This window comes from Plecotus auritus (assembly GCF_963455305.1).
Source record: "Plecotus auritus genome assembly, chromosome: 2".
Lineage (NCBI taxonomy): Eukaryota > Metazoa > Chordata > Mammalia > Chiroptera > Vespertilionidae > Plecotus > Plecotus auritus.
This window is the reverse complement of record NC_137771.1, coordinates 182,726,563-182,746,230: the sequence shown is the minus strand read 5'-3', so window position 1 is coordinate 182,746,230 and position 19,668 is coordinate 182,726,563. Positions and strand designations below refer to the sequence as shown.

Sequence of the window (19,668 nt, the reverse complement as noted above, 5' to 3'; positions counted from 1 at the left end):
CTAGGGAAAGGGTTAGTTTGCTTGCATGTATGCATGAATATGAGTTTGCTCAGCTGTCTAAGACATTGGCAAATACCATCTAAAGTGCTGACTCATGGAAATCCACATTTAGAGTTCAAGGAGATAAAAATGGGACATTGTGTTTTAAATTCTGGTCCAAGGTTCAGATTGTGATTATAAAACTACTCTAATTGGCCTTACAGAGTCCTATAAGTATCCCATCCTTGCAGCTCCACATACTGAACCATCCTGGGTCTTGTTCCTCACAGAATGGGTCTACTCCTACTCCTGGTGCTCTGCATCTTGGCTGTGTGCTGCACCACTACATCTGTGCCCCAGAAGGTCCCCAGCCACTTGCCTTTCTTCCTTCGTGGCTGCAATGATGCAGATATGCTGGCTATGGCAGCATATGTTCTGCAGGACATCAATAACGACCTAAAGGAAGGCTATGTGCTGAGCCTCAACCGAGTGAGCGCTGTCCAAGAACACAGACAGGCAAGTGACAATCCCCTATCTGGGGCAGGTGTTTGCACAAGCTGCCTAGGCCAGCCAGGGGGTAGATATCCAGGGACATATGTTGGCAGGTGCTTTCCAAATTGGAAACCTGCTGAGAAGTCTCTGCTCCCCTCAGCTGGGTTGTACTATATGCTTTTACTATTAACAGAAACAAGTGCTAATAGTATCTTATTCTGACACTTGTCCAGTGTCCCACCATCTATAAGACATCATTACAAACATGATAGCCACTGCCATAAATCAGAAACATTTTTTGACCCGTCTTTAAGGGTTTCTGCTTTATGTGGGCTGTGGTACATTTTTTCACCCCTTCCCGCAGGATGGTCTGGGATCTCTGTTCTATTTCACACTGGATGTACTAGATACTACCTGCCATGTGCTCAGCAAGAAGCCGTGGAGAGACTGTAAGGAGAGGCTCCTGCATGAACAGGTAAGTGTTTGTGTCCCAGGAACTCTAGGGGAGAAACAGGGTGTCCTCTGTCTACAAGGTGAAGATTGCTCATTGTGTGCCATCTTTTATTTTTAATTTTTAAAATTTATCTTTATTGTTGAAAGCATTACAGATGTCTTGTTTTTCCCCCCATTAACCCCCTCTAGTCTGCCCCTGCCCCCCCAACCCAGGCCTTTACCACACTGTGTCCATGGGTTATACATATATGCATATAAGTTCTTTGGTTAATATCTTCCCACCACCTACCTATCTACCCCCGCCTTCCCTCTGAGATTCATCAGTCTGTTCCATGTTTCTATGTCTCTGGCCATCTTTTATTTTTTAAAATATATTTTTATTGATTTCTGAGAGGAAGGGAGAGGGAGAGAAAAATAGGAACATCAGTGATTAAAGAGAATCATTGATTGGCTGCCTCCTGCACATCTGACACTGGGTTCCTCCTGCATATCCCACACTGGGGATAGAGCCCAAAACCTGGGCATGTGCCCTGTCTGGGAATTGAACCCTGACCTCCTGGTTCATAGGTCAATGTTCAACCACTGAGCCATGTGGGCCAGGCCCTGACCATCTTTTAAATATCCTTCTTTATAATATCTTGGCAATTGTGTCCCTGTGGTTATTCCAACTCTGTTAGACAAAACAGAGTTTATTTGGGAATTTCTGAGAGTCTCATTGGGGTTATGACCCCCAAATTGTTTCCTATTTCCAAGACCCTTCTGTAGGCTCCAAGCCTGTGTTTAAATTGTGAGAAAAAGATCTTTTCTGTAGTGCTCTGGATGCGTGTTTAAGGAAGACTGTGAAAGCAGTAAAGGGAAAGCTTTTTATTTGTTTGGGTTTTTGGTGTGTGTGTGTTTTGTTTTGTTTTTAATGAATACTAATATGAAGTTTGAGGGTGGGGAATGGAAGGGCTTACAGTATGAAGATCTTTAGAGGTGCTGTGGAAGAATTTTCTGGAATCATAGGGCCTAAAGGGCTTGAGAGTTGATCCTTTTAAAGATGACCATTGAAGAGGCTTGAAAATAATAATTTTTATTTGTTCTCAATTATCCTGAGTTATTTCCATTAATTGATATGACACTTTTGAGTGCATGATTGTGTTTAGAAGTAAACAATTTGATCAAGATATCTCTTCTAATCATATAACCAGATTTGTCAAACTGCACCTACCTGATTTTAAAGAGGTGTTTCTGAGAGTCCCATTTACCCTGTTGTAAATTATATTTGTTAAGGTGACACTAGTTGCTAAAACACATACCCAAAAAGTATATACTGATTCCAACATGATAGAAGTTTATTTCTTATTTATATAAATTCAAAACAGAAATTCTTATTTAAGAGAGGCTTTCCTCCAGGAATGACTTGGAGACCCAGGTTCCTTCCACATTATGGCTCTAGACTCTGCCACCTTCAACTAATGACTTCTGTAGTCACCATGCTCATCTACATCAAGCTATAGAAATAGAAAAAGCATGGAGGGCAGATGGCACATGGGAGATCTTCATGAGCCAGACCTGGAAGTGATTACAGCCACTTCTGCTCACCTTTTTGTGGTTAGAACTCAGTTATACACAGTCATACCTAATTGGGAGCTGGGAAATATAATATAGCTGTGTCCCAGGAGAAGATTAAATTGTTTGATGATCAGCTGGCAGTTTCTCACTATCAAAGCCACCAAAATTGACCTTAAATTTTTCATTATTTAAAAATAAAATGTCCAGCCTGGCTGGTTATGGCTCAGTGCTTGAGCATCAACTTATGAACCAGGAGGTCATAGTTTGACTCCTGATCAGGGCACATGCCAAGGGTTGCAGGCTCGATCCCCAGTAGAGGGCATGCAGGAGGCAGACAATCAATGTTTCGATCTCTCTCTCCCTCTCCCTTCCTCTCTGAAATAAATAAAAATATTTTTAAAAATAAAACGTCCAATTTCATTTTGGGGGGTATTTTAAAAAGTCAGAGTTTATACCATGATGTCATAAAATATGTTTGTTGGTTCCAGGTTTATGGCCAATGTAAAGCATTATATTATGTGAACATGCCACTAAGAATTCTTTATTTACCTGCTTATAACTGTACTCTTCGCCCAGGTAAGAGAGTGCTCTGATTTTGTTTATTTTAATGAAAGATGGAAAAAGTGATTTATGCGGGCTATGCCCCTGTTCTTATTTCCTATTCATACCAAGGCCAGGTTCTTAATATATCTGATATTTTCCTCCCCTGTGAAATTCAACTTGCACTGCTCTTCTTCCCTTAATTAGTCTTCCTAAATTACCTGCAATAGTTTATTCATGAATGTTGAATTAAATCCTAAATTTTTAGTCTGACATAAATGGGATCATCTCTACACTGGTCCCCAGGCTCCCTTTCTAGCTATCTCTGCCATTACTTCCCTGACTACATTATCTCTGTACTTCATTCAACTGAAAATCCCACTCTTTTCTGAATATACATTGCATTTTCCAATCTCTGCATCTTGCTTGTACCTTTCCCTCTTCTGAGGATGCCCTCCCCTGATAACCTCCCCTTGTAACTCATATTTATTCTTTAAGGACCACCACCAATGTTCTCTATAATGTTCTTCTATAAAGTTCTCTATTCAGGAAAGGAACAAACTCTCCTGCTCTCATTCCTATGAAACTCTAACCTAACCACTCATGGAGCACAGACCATGCACTGCCTTGATTTGAAGTCTCCTATCTTATTTTATGCAGAATATTTTATACCTTCTTTCTTCCTACTACAACCTCCCCCACGTTCCTAACAAGTGTAAGGAGTCCATAATATTGTTGAGCAAATGAACTAAAAATGAGGATGAAACTAATGGTATTTCAAATATGCACATGTATTCATTCTGAATCCTTTGGAAAGCAAGCATCCAAGGCATGGGAAAATTGGATATGGCTACTTGCCAAACTATTATGTGCATGTGACTCCCTGGTGGATCTTGTTCAAGTACAGACTTTCATTCCACAGGTCTGTGGTGGGGCCTGAGAGTCTGCATTTCTTACAAGCTCCAGGTCATTACACTGCTGCTGGTTCCTTTGAGGGACAAGGCAACAGAACAAATGTTGTATTAGCCACAGTTGAAGCTTCCTGGTTGAGAAAATGAGACTTACTTTAATTAGAGAACAACAACTAATAAAACAGATCAGGACTCAAAAGTGACAGGTACCAGAGGTATGGGAGGTCAGAAAGTGACACATGGGGATGGTGCCACGGGTGACAAACTGTGGTTGTAATTTCCCCAAAGAATACCCACATACACTCAAATAAATGCACAATTGATCAACTGTTTTGCTCTGTAAAAACAACTTGCAGAGAAGTTCTTAGCCTGACTTTCACACTAGTTCTGTAACTCCCAGTGTCTCCCAGTCAGAAATTCTGGCTGTACCATTAGAATGATTATTTTAGCCAATCACACAATGAATTGGCCAATTTCTGGCTGACTTGCATTTTTGAATCAGAGAGAGAGAGTGCTTTCACCTTTCATATGTCACTCATTCATTCACTCAACAAGCATTTGCAAAGCACTTACATTATCTTAGGTGTTGTAGACTAAAAAATGAATAAGACATACCAACAATAACATCCCAACCTTTTAAGATACTCAGCTGGTTTACAGAGGGAATAATGATAGAAGGTATTGAGCTACTAATGGGGGGGAGTTTTTTATATCAATATAAACATATATGTATTTTGAACAAAATTCCTAGCATAAATATATTTGTGTAAGGTGAAAAAAATCTTGCTTTGATTTTTTTAATACATGATTGAAGGAATACATGCTCATTGCAAAAAATTCACTGCTGATAGCTAAGTTTCATTTCAGATAATACCTTTTTCATGCCATCCTTGCTGAAACTGAATATATTTTTTATTTAATCTCTGCTTCTGCTGTGATCATATGATTTATAGGATTAAAAATCATTAAGGAACTTATTTTTAAACTACTCTCTTTGGCATCAACAGTTTCTCGAAGTAAGATTCAGAATATGTGCCCCGACTGTCCCATCCCTGCCAACTTGTCAGATCCCAAAGTTCTGGAAACTGCCACTGAGACTCTTGCAAGATTCAACAGGGACAGCGAATCGGGGCAGTATTCTCTTGTCAAAGTCATCAAGGCTTCTAGCCAGGTGAGGTGGAAATGCCCAGTTACACCAACAATGTCTCATAACTGTTGCTATCGATTTCTAAACTGAGAGGAGAATATTAAGGCACTTCTTTTGGTTATAATCCAATCTTTACTCCCTGCTTTGGTAGACCTGAAGCACATTCAATCAATTATGTTTCAGTTTCTAAGTTATTCCATGAAATTTCCACACAAGAGTTGTGGGATTTGATTTTACCTCATTGCCTTTAAGGCAGAATGGAAATGGACTCAGAGTCTCCTTGGTTTATTCTACCTAGGTTCACTATTTACTGCTACATTCTCATTTCATTGACCATGGATCTCATTTAGCAGGTCAGCTTCTGCTCCATGTTAAGGCCTGGAGTGGATGCTGAGTTTTGTGGATTAGGAGAAATGGAGGCTCATCTGTATTTGAATTATGTTGATATCTATCGTATAAAGAAAAACTAATCTAAAAACGAAACTACTTGAAGAAAATTAAGCTCACCCAAGGGAAGGTTTTTAGAACCCATTCAAATCCTTAAAAGGGAAGAAAGGAATGCTGATTATGTTTTCTAAATAACAAAATCATAATGTGGGGTTTGATCATGGTGGGAATTACAGGGACAACAGGAGACCTGTGTTGACAATGACTCAGGAAATGTTTGGTTTCTGTAAATATAATGCTGCCAAACCTCAGTTGTTTCTCTACATAGAGAGGTTTGATTTTTATTTCTCAACTCTTGTCTCATACCAGTGGATGTTTGGCCTCTCCTACTTTGTGGAATATTTAATCAAAGAGTCACCATGTATTGAAACCGAAGCCACCAGTTGTGGATTTCAGCCCACTAACTCTGGGGTGAGTATTCCTGAATGTCTTCATAATTTAAGATCTGTATTCCCAGATCATCTATAAGTATGTATTGAGCATAAATTATATATGGGCTGTCAAAGACACTTTTCTTCTCCTCAAGGAGTAACTGACTAATTAGAGGTTGTGGTGGCTCAGATGCAATAATATTTTATTGTAAATACAATTTTCATCAGCAATGTTATGCCTTTGCAGAAAAAAAATCATAGAGGCTGTAAAATATAAAGAAACTTCCTCAGTGGTTGCTTGTGGTCCTACTAATATCTGAAGAAATCCAGTTACATTTGGAATACAGTTTTATTCCTTGGGCCACTCTTTAAGAAGGACAAAGTCAAATAGGACATCTTTGAAAGAATGCATCCAAGATGGAGAGGGTATCTTAAAGCCATCTGACATACCTGGAGGGAATGCCAGTTGGCACAACGCATTGTAACACAATTGGGCAAAATGCATCAAAGTCTTTTCTCCATTTATTTACTTATTTATATTAACAGCTTTATTAAGCCATAATTAACAACTATTAAATTCACCCTTTTAATCTATACAATTTAGTGACTTTTTAGTATGTTCTCAGAGTTGTGCCACCACCATCAATATCTAATTTTAGAATATTTTCATCAGTTTCCAAAGAAACCCCATACCCATTAGCAATCACTCTCCTTGGTCCCTTACCCACACCCATGGAAGCCACTAATCTATTTGCTATCTCTGTGACTTTACATTTATCTGAACATTTCATATAATGGAATCATACTGTATGGCCTTTTGAATCTGTCTTCTGTCACTTAACATAACATTTTTAAGGTTTATCCAATTTGTAGAATATATCAGTGCTTTGTTTCTTTTAATTATCAAATAATATTTAATTGTATGGATATACCATATATTATTAATTCATCAGTTGATGGATATTTGGGTTTCCTCATTTGAACTATTATGAATAATGTCACTATGAACATTTGTGTACAAGTTTTTATGGATACATATGTTTTCATTTCTCTTGGGCATATACCTTGGACTGGGATTGCTGCGTCATATGAGAACTCCATGTTTAACCTTTTGACTAACTGTGAAAAATGACTGCACCAGTTTTATTAACCCATCAGCAATATAGAAGGGTTTTAATTTTTCTACACACATGCCAATGCTTATTATTATTATCTTTTTATTATAGCCATCTTACTAGGTATGAGATAATATCTTATTTTGGTTGTTATTTGTATTTTCCTCATGGCTAATGATGTTGAGGATCTTTCAATGTGCTTACTGGACAATTGTATATATTCTTTGGAGAAATCTATTCAAATCCTCTGTCCATTTTAAAATTGGCCTATTTCTTTATAGTTGACTTGTAAGAGTTCTGTATATATTCTGGATATAATCTCCTCATCAGATATGTGGTTCTCAAATATTTTTTCCATTGTCTGGATTGTTTTTTTATTTCCTAGATGATGTTTTTTGAAGTATAAAGTCTTTAATTTTGATGAAGTCATAGTTGTATATTTTTTTTCTTTAGTTGAATGTGCTTTTATATCATACCTAAAACACCATTGTCTAATCCAAGATCAGTAAGATTTACTCCTATGGATTCAACTAAGAGTTTTATAGTTTTAGCTCTTTTCTATGACCCATTTTGAGTAAATTTTTGTATATGATGAGAGGTAGGAGATTCAACTTTATTCTTTTGCATCGATATCCAGGTGTCACAGCACTGTTTGTTGAAAAGACTATTTCTTCCTCATTTAATTGTCTTGCATACTTCAAGAAGATCAATTGACCATAAGTATAAGGGTTTATTTCTATACTCTCAATTTTATTCCACTGATTTATATACTATTCTTATACCACTACCACTCTATCTTGAATATTATAGCTTTGTAGTAAGTTTTAAAATTGGGAAGTGTAAGTCCTCCCTGCTCTCATTCAAGGTTATTTTGGGTATTCTAGATTTCTTGAATTTTCACAACAATTTTAGGATCAGCTTGTTAGTTTCTATTTTTAAAAAGGCAATTGGAGCCCTGGCCTGTGTAGCTCAGTTGGCTGGCGCATCATCATGTACACCAAAAGGTTGCAGGTTTGATTCTTTGTCAGGGCACATACCTACTAGCACGTTGTTAGTTTGATTCCCAGTTAGAGTGCATACAGGAAGCAATTGATCAATGTTTCTCTCTCACATAGATGCTTTTCTCTCTCTCCCTTCCGCTCTCTCTCTCTCAAATCAATAAAAACATGTCCTTGAGTCAGGATTAAAAGAAAAGGCAGTTGGTTATTTGAGAGGGATTGATTGCATTGAATCTGTAGTTCAATGTGGGAAGTATTGTCATCTTAACAATATTAAGTCTTCCAATCCATGAATATGGGATGTCTTTCCATTTTTTTAGAACTTAATTTCTTTCAACAATGTTTTGTAGTTTTCAGTGTACAAGATTTTTATTTATTTGTACACCTAAATATCTTATACTCTTTGATGCTACCCTCATGTATTTGTCTTCTTAATTTTATTTTTGGATTACTCATAGCAAGTTTATAGAAATACAATTGATTTTTATATATTGATCTGTATCTTGTAACCTTGCCAAACTCATTCATTAGTTCTAATAGTTTTCCAGTAGATTTCCTTAAGATTTTCTATATATGTACAAGATCATGTCATCTGCAAATATAGTTTACTTCTTCCTTTCCAATCTGCATGCCTTTACTCATTTATTTGACTAACTAGAGGCCTGTTGCATGAAGATTTGTGCAATAGGCCTTCCTTCCCCTGGCTGCCAGCACTGGTTTTCCTCTGGCACCTGGGACTCACGCCTTTGCTCTGGCCACAGCGGAGAAGCCGAGCCTCTTCAGTCTTTAATCATCTTCAGTCTTCAGTCGTCTTCAGTCTTCAGTCTTCGCTCAGGCTGGAGCCTTAGTCTTTGCTCCAAGCCTGCGTATGCAAATTATCCCGCCATCTTTGTTGGGTTAATTTGCATACTCACTCCTGATTGGCTGGTGGTCATCGCGGAGGTATGGTAAATTCGCATCTTTGTCTTTTATTAGTGTAGATATTCCTGGCTAGAACTTCCAGTGCAATGTTAAATAGAGATGGGGAGCCCTAACCGGTTTGGTTCAGTGGATGGAGCATCAGCCTGTGGACTGAAGGGTCCCAGGTTTGATTCTGGTCAAGGGCATGTACCTTAGTTGTGGGCACATCCCCAGTAGGGAGTGTGCAGGAGGCAGCTGATCCATGTTTCTCTCTCATCGATGTTTCTAACTCTCTGTCCCTTTCCCTTCCACTCTGTAAAAAATCAATAAAATATATTAAAAAAAATAGAGATGAGGAGAACAGATATCCTTATCTTATTCCTGTTTTTAGGGAGAGAAGGATTCAGTATTTCATCATTTAATATGACGTTAACTATAGGTTTTTCATAGATACCCTTTATCAAGTTGAGAAAGTTTCCTTCTATCATTAGTTTGTTGAATGTTTTTTATCAAGAAAGAGTGTTAGAGTTTGTCAAATGCCTTTTCTGTATTAATGAGATAATCATTTCATTTCCCCCCTCTTTTAATTGATTAGTATTATATATAGCAATGATTGATTTCTGTATATTAATACAGTCTTGCACTTTGGGAATGAATCCCACTTGATCATTGTGTATAACACTTTTTACATTTGCTAAATTCCATTTGTCAGTATTTTAAAAAAGATTTTTATTTGTATTCGTAAGATATATTGATCCATAGTTTTTTGTGTGTGTTGTCTCTGCCCTATTTTAATATGAGTTTAATATTGGCCTCATAGAATGAGTTGAAAATTTTCTTCTTATATTTTATTTTGGATATTTTGTTGGTATTCATTCTTCTTCAATTGTTTGGTAGAATTCACCAATAAAGCCATCTGGTCCTGGGCTATTCTTTGTGGGAAGTTTTTTTGACTGATAATTCAATCTCTTGTTATAAGTCTATTCAGATTTTTTATTTCTTCTTCAGTGGATTTTGGTATCTTGTATCTTCCTATGAATTTGTCTATTTTGTCTAAGTTATTTAATTTGCCAGTATAGTTGTTTACAGTATTCCCTTTTCATTTTTGAAAGATCAGAAGTAATGTTCCCTCTTTAATTCTAATTTTAGTATTTTGAATCTTTTATGGGGAGTCAGTCTAACTAGAGCTTTGTCAATTTTATTGATCTCTTCAAGGAGTCAACTTTCAGTTTTGTTTATTTTCTTTGTGTTGTTTTTATTACCTAGTTTATTTCTTCTCTATTCTTTATTTTTGCCTTCTTTGTGCTTGCATTGCGCTTATTTTACTCTTCTTTTTCTAAGGTAGAGGTTAGGTTATTGATTTGTAATCTTTTTTCTCTTTTCTTTTTAAAAAACATATTTTTGTTTATTTTAGAGAGGAAGGGAAAGGGAGGAGAGAGAGAGAGAGAGAGAGAGAGAGAGAGAGAAACAACCCTACTGGGGATCAAACCCACAACCTGGGTATGTTCTCTGAGTGGGAGTCGAACCAGCAACCTTTGTATACATGGAAAGAACCCTCAACCAACTGGCCAGGGCTCTTTTTTCTCTTTTCTTCATAATCATTTACATCTATAAATTATTTTTGAAGGAATTCTTTAGCTTCATCTCAACAAGTTGTGTACATTGTGTTTTTGTTTCCATCCATCTCAAAGTATTTTCCAGTTTTCGTTGTGATAACTTCTTTGACAAATTGGTTATTTAGAAGTATGCTACTTAATTCATATATATATATATATATATATATATATATATATATATATATATATGAAATTCCCCAATTTTCTTTTGTTATTTTGTTTCTAAAATCATTTCATTGTGGTTGGAGAATGTACTTTGAATTATCTCAATTCTTAAATTTACTAAAGTTTATTTTATGGTTTATAATAAGGAATATCCTGGAGAATGTTCCATGTATACTTGAGAAGAATGTGTATTTTGCTGTTGTTAGGTGAAGCATTTGGTAATTGTCAGGGTTAGTTAGTTTATAGTGTGGTGTAAGACTTCTGTTTCTTGTTAATGTTCTGCATAGTTGTTCTATCCATTATTGAAAGTGAGGTTTCAAACTGTTATTGTTAAATTTTCTACATCTCCCTTGAATTCTGTCAGTTTTGGCTAATGTACTTTGGGGATCTGTTGCAGGTCATATATATGTATAGTTGTGTTTTTTTATCATTATAAAATATTTTCCCTTCTCTCTAGTAACAATTTTTATCTTAAAGTCAATTTTGCTTAATATTTGTATAGCCATTCCAGCTCTCTTTTGGTTACTGTTTACAGTATAAATTTTTTCCATCTTTTTACTTTCAACCTATGTGTATTTCTCAAAAGCCTTTTGCAACCAGTCAATTGAATATTCTCAATTTTGTCAAGGAATAATTGGGAAAACATCTTCACCCTGTTTTGTGAAATCTCTCTTTCCCACTTGTCAATGATTTCTTGGGCAGATCTCATAACTATCTGATTATTTTCAATAAGAGAAACAATTTCACTTAGGTAACTAAGATTCACTTTCAGGTATTGACTGTTCAGTCAATTCTGAATCAACATTTCTATCTCACATTCAATACAAAATTTTCCCTTTCTGTAGCTCAAGCCTGACCTAGAGCTTAAGACTTGATGTGAGGAAGGGATCAAGGTCTGTCCTTTCATTTTTTCTTCCCCTCCTGCAATCTTTTGCTTAATTCTGGATCTTCCAAGTTCAAAGAACAATGAGAGAGGAGTAGAGAAAAGAGTAATGAGTCTTTTTACACAACTAAACCTGCAGTTGTAGTTTTCTCTTGGTCTACACTGGCTCTCTATGAAACAGGCTCCAGTGCTGGTTCTCTCAGATGGTACAGGTGTGAGTTCATCCAGAGATCTTTTCCTAGTAGGATGATGTATTCTCCAGCTGACTCCCTGGAACCATCCCTTCTCAGATTTAGCCCCCACAAAAATCCTATGTAATAAAGAGGTAATATGCAAATTGACCATCACTCCAACACACAAGATGGCTGCCCCCAGGTGGACACAAGATGGCCAGCAGGGGAGGGCAGTTGCGGGGACCAGGCCTGCAGGGGAGGACAGTTGGGGGGACCAGGCTGGCAGGGGAGGGCAGTTGGGGGGACCAGGCCTGCAGGGGAGGGCAGTTGGGAGGGACAAGGCCTGCAGGGGAGGGCAGTTGGGGGGGACCAGGCCAGCAGGGGAGGGCAGTTAGGGGCAATTGGGCTGGCAGGGGAGCAGTTAGGCATCGATCAGGCTGGCAGGGGAGTGGTTAGGGGGTGACCAGGCTGGCAGGCAGAAGTGGTTGGGACAATTAGGCAGGCAGGCGAGCAGTTGGGAGTCAGCAGTCCCAGATTGTGAGAGGGATGTTCCAGATTAGAGAGGGTGCAGGCTGGGCTGAGGGACACCCCCCACATTGCACAAATTTTGTGCACTGGGCCTCTAGTTTACTATTAAAATGCCCTATATCTGGAAGTCCCTTAAGGTGGGCATATTCAAAAGAATACTACATATGACATTTGCTTGTCCCATGTAAACTTCACTGATTTTTACTATCCCAGACAGTGGAAATATGCTTCCCTTGCTGCCCTTTCTCCTTACTATGGTAGGTTGCATTACCAAGATCCTGCTCTTAGAATGCTCTAAGAGAGAAGCAAATCCCTATCTCCATAGCCCATATGTCCCTAAACTCTAGGATTCACACAGAAAGCATGCCTTCACACTCCCTTTTTGTGGTCTGCTCTAATTTCAGCACCAGGTAGGCCTATGAAATATGGTAGCTCAGCAAATCCCAGGCTGATTGGGAGGGGCCAGGCTCTACTTGGTACCGGTACCTGTAGTCTCTCCAGAAGGCTCTCTTAGAGCCCTTTCCCTATGTGATTTGGTGATGAAGAGGAGAAAGAAGGGCTGAAGCACCATTCCCCAAGAACTTTCCACATTAATGGATTTTTCCTGTTCTCAAGAATTTCTAATCTTCTCTTCATATAGTCTGGAGATGGGTGATAGGGTAATGTTCAGGCACCCTCTTTAGACACATTTTAGTAAATTCAATGTGCATATTGCATTCTTAAAATTCTTTAGAAATTGAGGCAACATTTTATTATAATATTCCATTTACACTTGAAAATGTGTATCCTCTGTGACTCTAAAATTTCTCTTCCAGTAATTTATCCTAAGAACTTAACTAGGTATATATGAAAAGATATAGCTTCAATGTTTAAACAAAACAAATGAGATACAATTTAGTATCTAACAAAAGAGAACTTGTTAAATAACGCAGAGGAATATTAGGTAATCATTATAAAGATCATAGAAGCCTGGCCGGTGTGGCTCAGTGGTTGAGCATCAATCCATGAACCAGAAGATGGTGGATTTGAATCCTGATCAGGGCACATGCCCAATTGCGGGCTCAAACCCCAGCAGGGAGCATGTAGGAGGCAGCCAAATGATGATGAAGTTACTCTCTCATCGATGTTTCTATCTCTCCCTCTCCCTTCCTCTCTCTCTAAAATAAATAAAAACATATTTTAAAGAAGATCATATACAGTAAGACTATTCAATGCTATAAAAGGATTTTCACAACATATAATTAACTGACAAAAGAGGGTTATAAATAATATATGTAGTATAATTCTATTTTTCTAGAAGAAAAACTATATATGCAGAGAAAAAAATAGATTAGAAGAAAAGAAATCAAATCATTGCATGAAACAGGTACATTCCGTGCAATTATAGGTCTTTTTATTTTCTTTCTTTTTTTTTCACCTATTTATTATTTTTTATTTTTTTTAAATAAATCTTTATTGTTCAGATTATTACAGGTGTTCCTCTTTTTTTCCCCCATAGCTCCCCTCCACCTGATTCCCCATCCCACCCCATGCCCTTACCCGCCGCCACTGTCTTCATCTATAGGTGTAAGCTTTTTGTCCAATATCTTCCCGCACCCCTCACACCCCCTCCCCCCTGAGAATTGTCAGTCCACTCCCTTTCTATGTCCCTGATTCTATTATATTCACCAGTCCATTCTGTTCTTCAGATTTTTTATTCACTTGATTTTTACATTCACTTGTTGGTAGGTATGTATTTGATGTCATTTTGTTGTTCATAATTTTTATCTTTACCTTTTTCTTCTTCCTCTTCTTAAAGAACACCCTTCAGCATTTCATGTAATCCTGGTTTGGTGGTGATGAACTCCTTTAGCTTTTTCTTGTCTGTGAAGCTCTTTATCTGACCTTCAACTCTGAATGATAGCTTTGATGGGTAGAGTAATCTTGGTTGTAGGTTCTTGCTGTTCATCACTTTGAATATTTCTTGCCACTCCCTTCTGGCCTGCATAGTTTCTGCCGAGAAATCAGCTGACAGTCGTATGGGTGCTCCCTTGTAGGTAACTAACCGTTTTTCTCTTGCTGCTTTCAAGATTCTCTCTTTGTCTTTTGACCTTGGCATTTTAATTATGATGTGTCTTGGTGTGTTCCTCTTTGGATTCCTCTTGTATGGGTTCTGTGTGCTTCCTGAACTTGTAAGTCTATTTCTTTCACCAGGTAGGGAAAGTTTTCTGTCATTATTTCTTCTAATAGGTTTTCAATATTTTGCTCTCCCTCTTCTTCTGGCACCCCAAAAATTCGGATGTTGGTACGCTTAAAGTTGTCCCAGAGGCTCCTTACACTATCTTCATATTTTTGGATTTTTTCTTTTTGTTTTTCTGGTTGGGTGTTTTTTGTTTCCTCATATTTCAGATCTTTGGTTTGATTCTTGGGGTACGTTGATCTACAGTTGAGTTTCTGTATATTCTTTATTTCAGACAGTGTATGCTTAATTTCTGACTGGTCCTTTTCCATTTTTTTGGCATTCTCATTAAGATCCTTAAAGGTCTCACTAAGTTCCTCAGCGGTTTATAGAAGATTCTTGAGTAACCTTATAAATGTGGTTCTGAACTCTATCGTCCAGTAGTTTGCTTTCCTCCATTTCTCTCATTCGTGACATGTTTCTTTGTCTCCGCATTTTGCTGCTTTCTTGTATTGATGGAGTGGCTTTGTGTGGTAGGTGACCTATAGGGGCCAGTAGCTCAGCCTCCCCAATCACCTGAGGTGGACGCCTTTGGTACACCCCTTTGTGGGCTGAGTGCAAAGTCTTGGTGTAGTTAAGCCTTGATTGCTGTTGGTACACTGGGAGGAATTGACCTCCAGGCCAATTGGCTGTGAGGACCCGCTGTGTCTATAATGGAAGAAGTGCTGCGCTGGAGACACGCTTATGGTGCAGGACTTGTTTCAGTGGGGCTTTGGTGCTCACTGAGTCTGCCTCTTGAATGTATCACTTATGGATGTGAGGAGTTGAAATCTGGTGTCTCACACTGACCACTAGGTACACTGGCTTCTGGATCTCCAATGGGGTGCATGTCAGCTACTGTCTGAGGCTACCCAGCAGGCGCTACAGCGAGAACTACAGTTTTCTCCTCTTTGCTTGGGGTTTGGAGGTTTTGGAGCTGTCTGACCCGGGCTGCAAGTTTGCTAGGGTAAGCTGCGATAGGGCAGGCCATTCATATGCTAAAGCCACTGCTTGGAGCTTGGGTGGGTTTGTAGATTGTGCAAGGCGGGGTCTCAGGGCGTCACTAGGCTAGGGCGTGGCAAACAGCGATGGCTGCCAGTTAGCCGGCTCTGTGTCTCCAACCGTGTCCCCGCATCTTGCGCCCCAGCACAATAAACAATTATTCCTGCGCACAGCCCTGCAAGCAAGCCTCCCTCACTTTCCGACCCCACGGCAGACAGTCCAGCTTCTCCCCGTAGGAGTTTGGGTCCCCCGTGTCTCCCCAGAAACTGGAGTTCAGAGTAATCGGGAGCTTATCTCCCTTGGGTTGAAAACAGCAGCGCTCCCAGTCACCCGTCGCCAGCCCGATTCGCGTGTCTCCGTACCTCAGTTTTTCAGCGCTTGTGCACCCCTCAATGCTGTTTGCTCTTTCCTTCTAGTTGTAGAACTTCCACTCAGCCAGCTTTCCCATGGTTCTGGGTGATAGACGTTTTGTCTTTTAGTTGTAGTTTTGAAATTGTTGTGCAAGGCAGCAGTTTAGGTGTTTACCTACGCTGCCATCTTGGATCCTCTATAGCTGATGTTTAGACATGAATCTTATTTTCTTTTGTTATGCTCAGATTTCGTGATCCCCAAAGACCACCAGGGAGCCGAGTCCGATGCAAAAGCAAAGAGCCTTTAATCGAGCTAGCTCGAGCTCAGTCCCCCCCCCCACACACACACCAGCGCAGCGGCGAGGTGGAGAGAGAGAGAGCCCCAGACCCCAAACGCGCTGATTTATAGGGGGCCTGGGAGAGGTAGGAGGGGTGAGGTAGTGTGGCCTCCGCTGATTGGTCGGGGTCAGGTTGCACATGGGGTCAGGGCGCGGCTTACTTTCCCCTTGCATTTCTATTGGCTAATTCAAAAGTGTGGGTTGGGCTCTTGGAGAGGTTCTAGGGCGGGAACCTGACTCCACGAGGTGGAAGACATGGAACAAAGGGAACATGGAGTCGGTCTCTCCCCGCCCTTTCACTTTCTGTTTATCTATATTCTAAATAACTATTACATGTGTAATAAGAAAACAAAATTATTTTATTTTTAAATAAAGAAAAGTTGAAGGAGCCAAGAGTGGTTTTGTCTGAGAAGAGTGTTAATGTGAAAGCATTCAAACCTGTAAAGAATTTTTATGAGTTTATTTAAGCCAAACTGTCCACAATTCCTGAGAAGCAGAGTCTCCAAGGATTTGGATAATGCTCAGGAGAATGGCAGTTTTTCACTTTGTTTTATACATTACAATCAAAGGAGATGTAAATGGGTTACATAAAATCCATTGGTGATAGATTACGGAGGCGGGGGAAAGCAAAGCTGTGGAGGAAGGAACCTCTGGGATTAAATAAAAAGTAAAAGTAAAATGATAGACACGTACTTCTTTTACTTAGGTGGGTACAGGATAGTTAACAGTTAACAATTAACATGATAGCAATAATAATGAAAGAATTTATGGTCCCTGTCCTTTCAATTATCCGACTGATAATTGTAAACATTTTGTTGTGCCCTGAGGGATCCAGAAAAGGGAAGATACATGCTACCCTGACATTTTAGGTATGTTATCTGAAATGCAAAAAGACAATAGGCTCAGTTAAGGTAAAGACTGACCTTTGTCAGGGAAGATATTGACCTAGGACATGACTCCCCACTAAAAACTGCCTTTAGTTAAAAGTTTTAATTTCAGACCATCCTTTGTGGTTATTTTAAGTCTTTGAGTTTGCAGGACTGCCATGCAGGCCTTCCCTGAGCTTGTCAGGTTAGCATGTGGCCCCTTTCATCCACAAGAGTTAACTCAGGTGGAACATACATAAAGGGCTGCTCTATATGAGAGTTGAGAACAAGTTTTTTAATTGATTCAAGTGTAGAAATAGGGCCAAGAGGAACACAGTCTATAGACACAGATTTCCACTTTGTATAAAGAATTTTCTAATAAAGTTTGTTCCTCAAGAAGTTTTAAATTTTCCATCATTAGAGGCAATTTAGACTTGTTTGGGTGGTTACCTGAAGGGATAATTTATATATAGAAAAGGCTAATATGCTAAGTGTTCCTCCCTCTGTCCAACTGGCCATTATGATGTACACTGACCACCAGGGGGCAGATGCTCAACACAGGAGCTGCTGTGACTTGGCAGTGGTGATTCTTGGGTGATGCATCCTGAAACCAGAGAGGAAGGAACCCGATTCCTAGTGGGGCCGCGTGATTCTACCTTCAGCTGTGGGTTATGTTGTTGCTGGGGCACTGTCAGCCCCGAATCTGGTTTACTGCACACTTACATTTGCGTTCTACACCCTGTAAAACAGCAACTTTGCAAAGTGCCCTCTTGTACTCCGGAACCCCTCAGGGGAAGTCAGAGAGCCAGTTTCGGCCTGTTCCCCACAGGCCAGGCCAAGGAACCCCACTTGCCGGAGGAACCCCACTCACTCTGCAGACTTTCAAGCCACGGTGCCACCCCAGGTGTGGCTGGCCAGGTTGGGACCGCAGGAGGTTGGCTCCAGGGCATGCCCAGACCATCTTGCCAAGTCCCACCCTGCCAGCCACCTTCTAATTAATTTCCTTTCAATATGCATGAATCCGTGCACCGGGTCACTTGTCTAAAGATAATTGGCTCAGAGCTTACCTATTACATGGTAGTAGCATATAAATGTTGATTGGCTGTTTGTCCACACAAGCAGAAAGCAAGTTCATTTCCGTTTATGATCATTGATAATTGTAAAACTCAAATAATTTTGTATCTTTTCTCTCTCTCTCTCTTTTTTTTTTAGCCTGTTGGTATTTGCAGAGGTTCTCTGGGTCGAAGATTTGAAGTAAAGCTTGTCGGTATAAATTGTGATTTCTTTAAATCACAGGTATTTTTTTTAATTCTAATTGTTCATCTTTCTGTGAAGAAAAAAAGCAGAACATCTATGTTTTAAGTTTCCCTACCTCATCCTCTCATTTTAGTTTCCTAAAATCCATGATTGCCATTTTATTTAGGCTGCCCTGAGGTCACACCCATAGGATAGCTAGTTAAAGACCTGTCACTCTTTGTTTTAGTCCCAGTGAGTTTCTGCAGAATAATTAAGACTTTCAGAAATAGGGACCTCTGAGCCTGGATGGCTCAGGCCCTGAGACATTAAATTCAGTGTTCCAAAGACCCTTACCCTGAACTGACGAGAGAAGTTGTTTCCATGAAAATACTCGGTCCCTTTCCAGAAATATTTATTGAGCACTTAATATGAGACAGACTGATATAGTTGAAAGGGTGGTTGAGAGAGGCCACCTGGGTTCCAGTCCTGCTCAGCTACCTAGGAGCTGTGTGACCATGGGCAAATTCTTACCTCTCTGAGTCATGGTTGCTTCATCTATGAATGGGCTTGCAATGCTTACCTCATTCAGTTCCTTGTGAGAAATAAGTGAGAAGACCTGGATAAAGGGTGCTGTATTGGGCCTGGCAGAGCATGAACAATTAGTAAAGGTGCTATTGCTGTCACACTAGGAGCAGGGAGACAGCTCACTAGGGACTTCGAATATGCCATTTAAGTTCTCTGGATCAAGCTTGCAATCAAGCTTCTACCAGTCTTGGTCCCCCCTGGCCCTTACCTGTTTTGCTTTATAACCCTTTAACCAGAGGCCCATCCCTCTAGCTGGTTCCCCTTGAAACATTCCATCAGAAAGGCATATAACAGCTTAGCCTGGCACCAGCCACAGCAGAGATTTCCCTAGGGAACATTCCCTTATTGAAACCATTTTTATTTCAGGCTCCCATCCCTCAAAAGCGAAAATTTGCTGTTTACCAGAATAACAAAAAACCCGCACAGTCACCCTCCAAAGCTGTGCTAAGTGGATCTGTCCAGTACCTTCCTGAGCTGGATGATGAAGAATCTCAGGAAATGGATCCTGCTGAGGCCTTCCCCGTGCACTTGGATCTAACCACAAATCCCCAGGGAGAACCCCTCGATGTTGCCTTCCTCTTCCGAGGACCTATGATTAAGAAGCTGGTTGTCCTACCTTTCCCCAAAGAAGAACAACGCTCTGCCGAGTGTCCTGGACGAGCCTATTTTAGCAACCCTATTATTCTCCCACCATGAGAACCACATAGAGGATTCCATGGGGACGTGGTGCCCTGCAGGAGATGAGAGGTAGTGGGGAAGGGAGACAGAGAGACAGAAGGTTTGAACATAAAGAATAGCTAATAAAGTGTGTCCTTTTGACTC

General features: G+C 39.7%; 1 protein-coding gene across 1 annotated transcript; it reads left to right on the top strand.

The window, feature by feature from the left end:
• Positions 1 to 209: 209 nt before the first annotated feature.
• Positions 210 to 19,668, top strand: FETUB (fetuin B). The gene is made up of 7 exons (XM_080653314.1): positions 210 to 495; positions 836 to 946; positions 2,967 to 3,054; positions 4,937 to 5,100; positions 5,833 to 5,934; positions 18,238 to 18,321; positions 19,213 to 19,668. The coding sequence occupies exons 1-7, from the start codon at positions 271 to 273 to the stop codon at positions 19,540 to 19,542; spliced, it is 1,104 nt and encodes a 367-aa protein (XP_080509440.1). The 5' UTR covers positions 210 to 270; the 3' UTR covers positions 19,543 to 19,668.

Excerpts from the sequence above, each read along its gene's own strand:
- FETUB (XM_080653314.1), top strand. The coding sequence starts at position 271 with ATGGGTCTACTCCTACTCCTGGTGCTCTGCATCTTGGCTGTGTGCTGC. Across the intron at positions 947-2,966 it reads AGAGGCTCCTGCATGAACAG|GTTTATGGCCAATGTAAAGC; the intron begins GTAAGTGTTTGT and ends TGTTGGTTCCAG. Across the intron at positions 5,101-5,832 it reads TCATCAAGGCTTCTAGCCAG|TGGATGTTTGGCCTCTCCTA; the intron begins GTGAGGTGGAAA and ends GTCTCATACCAG.